Genomic DNA, 2121 nt, shown 5'->3' on the forward strand with positions numbered 1-2121 from the left:
CTCAGACAATAATTCAGACAATTAGTCATCTTCCCTGATGGGGGCTGAGAGCCAGGCTTAACTCCGGTGGAATACCTGGGGTGATTATTTCTGCTGAGGCTGTAGGGATGGGCTGGCTCAATATTGACAGAAAGGCTTGAAGGCGCAGTTGCCCAGCCCCGGGGACCCCCCACTCCACCCCGAGGACCCTCAGCCCACCCCTTTCATGAACACCCCATGAGTCATGTATTCGCACAGCTGCCAGCTTCTCAGACCACCACCCCTGGCAGAAAGGACCCTGTCCCTGAATGCAGGGACAGACTCTTAAAGCGTGCCTCCCACCTTTGACCAACCAAGGCATAGACAGCAGAATCGAACTCAACCACACAGCGTCCGTCCGCAGTGGTCTCCGACAGAATAGCAGAACGCTCCCCAGCCAGGCTCTGGGAATGCCAGATATGCCTTCTCTGCCCCCATTTCACTGTGGTGAGAAAGTGGACCGGCCCCGCCCCAAGGCCCTTCTGGCCCTTCCCCTCTCATCACGCCCAGAGGAAAAACACGTCTTTGTCTTCAGAGACCCTGCTAGGACTATCTCTGCCACACTCTGGACTCATCACAGCCTGGCTCAAGCACCATTTCCTTCTCCAAGCCCATCTCAGAACCCCTTTCACGGGGGACCACTTGAGCCTTTCCTTAAGATGGCTTCACCGAGAGTGGGCATCTTTTTCTAATTCACATAAAGGCAACTTAATGAGCTCACAACCGCTTTGTTAGGGTGCATCCGCCATTTTGTGGACCCTCCCACCAGCTCCCCTGGCCTGGTGAGTCACTGAGTCACTCCCAGAGGTAACTGTGAGAAAACCCTCTGGTGGCTGATGTAGCACCAAGCAGAGGAGGAAACGGAAATCAGTGGGAAGCCAGGACACAGGGATAGATTTAACCAAAAAAAAAAATTTATTGTACAATTACCCACCACTAGACAGGCCAGCTAGAGGGTGTCTCCACCTTCCCAATTTATTTTCAGCCCCGGAGGATGTCATTGTAGATCATGGCCAAGGCCCCCAGGAAAGTGACATATTCTTGGAAGTTCACCACCTGGTCCTTGTTCCGGTCCAGGTCGTCCATCAGCTTTGCAATTTCAGCATCCTGCAGCTTCTAATGTGTTAGAATGGGAAATCCAGACTCAATGGTTTTGAGACCTTGGGTTCTCTGCCTTTCCCCCTCCCAGGCAGCCCCCTCTCATACAAATGGCTCTGTGCTCACTTGTCACCAATGATCCAAGCCCACTTTGGGTTCACTTGGCTTTACTTCTCCCCTGTTCTTCACTCAGGAGGAGTGAATACCAGGCTACGAGTTTCCCCAGCCCCTCGGGGGTGTGGACCAGTGGTCCAGTAAGGCATATGGTCTAGGGCCCCAGAATGTGGGCACCTGGCACCTCACCCTCTTCGAATCCTGCTTCTAAAGGGCGAGAGGTGGGGAGAGGGGGCCTGGGGAGGCTCACTCACCGCGCCGATGGTGAGCTCCTTCTGGATCAGCTCCTTCAGTTCACTCTTGCTCAAGGTGTTCTTGTCACCCTCCTGACTGGAGTACTTGTGGAAGATGGTCACCAGGAGGCCAATAGCCTGATCCAGGGGGCACGCCATGGCTGAAGGCTGGGCTCAGAGCTGAGGGCAGAGAGGCTGCTCAGCGCCCCGGGCAGCAGGGCCTTCTCACTCACCCACACACACCCCAACTCCCTTTGACTACCTGTGCCAAACCACTAAGTGTCAGGTGACACCAGGAGACAGCCCAGGGCTTGTAGGGGAGGGAGAGGGCAAAGTCTAGGGCCAAGAGGCGAGTGCCCTACAGAGGACCAGAGCAGAGGTGGTTCAAGAATTCTAAGGAACAAATAGGACCACAGCTGAGAACTGTCTTCCAGGGGTTCCAAGAAAAGTTGGGGAGTATGTTGTGAGTGAGGGTGGAGGCTGCACACCCAGCCCTACACACACACACACAGAGCCTCACAAGGCCACACACTGCGGCACAGACACACGCCGGGACACACTCTCCCAACCCCAGAAGAGCCACAGTGGGGAGCCGCCCCACCGGATGCCTTAGCCCGGGCCGGCGCGGCCGCTCCCGCCTCTCCCTGCCGGCCCCAGT

General features: G+C 56.0%; 1 protein-coding gene across 2 annotated transcripts in view; it reads right to left on the minus strand.

Annotated features, from left to right (window-relative positions):
- Positions 1-911: 911 nt before the first annotated feature.
- Positions 912-2121, minus strand: part of S100A6 (S100 calcium binding protein A6) — a 1598-nt gene continuing 388 nt past the window's right edge. Inside the window, exons 2-3 of one of the 2 annotated variants that reach the window (XM_007464370.1) lie at positions 1485-1643; positions 912-1134 (exon numbers count right to left, since the gene is read on the minus strand). In XM_007464370.1, coding sequence (XP_007464432.1) covers positions 1000-1134; positions 1485-1622 — 273 coding nt within the window. In that variant the 5' untranslated portion in view covers positions 1623-1643 and the 3' untranslated portion in view covers positions 912-999. Of the gene's footprint in view, positions 1135-1484; positions 1662-2121 lie in introns of those variants that run through there. The other variant, XM_007464369.1, reaches the window with a different exon arrangement.

Source organism: Lipotes vexillifer, unplaced genomic scaffold (assembly GCF_000442215.2).
Source record: "Lipotes vexillifer unplaced genomic scaffold, Lipotes_vexillifer_v1.1 scaffold854, whole genome shotgun sequence".
Taxonomy (NCBI): Eukaryota; Metazoa; Chordata; class Mammalia; order Artiodactyla; family Lipotidae; genus Lipotes; species Lipotes vexillifer.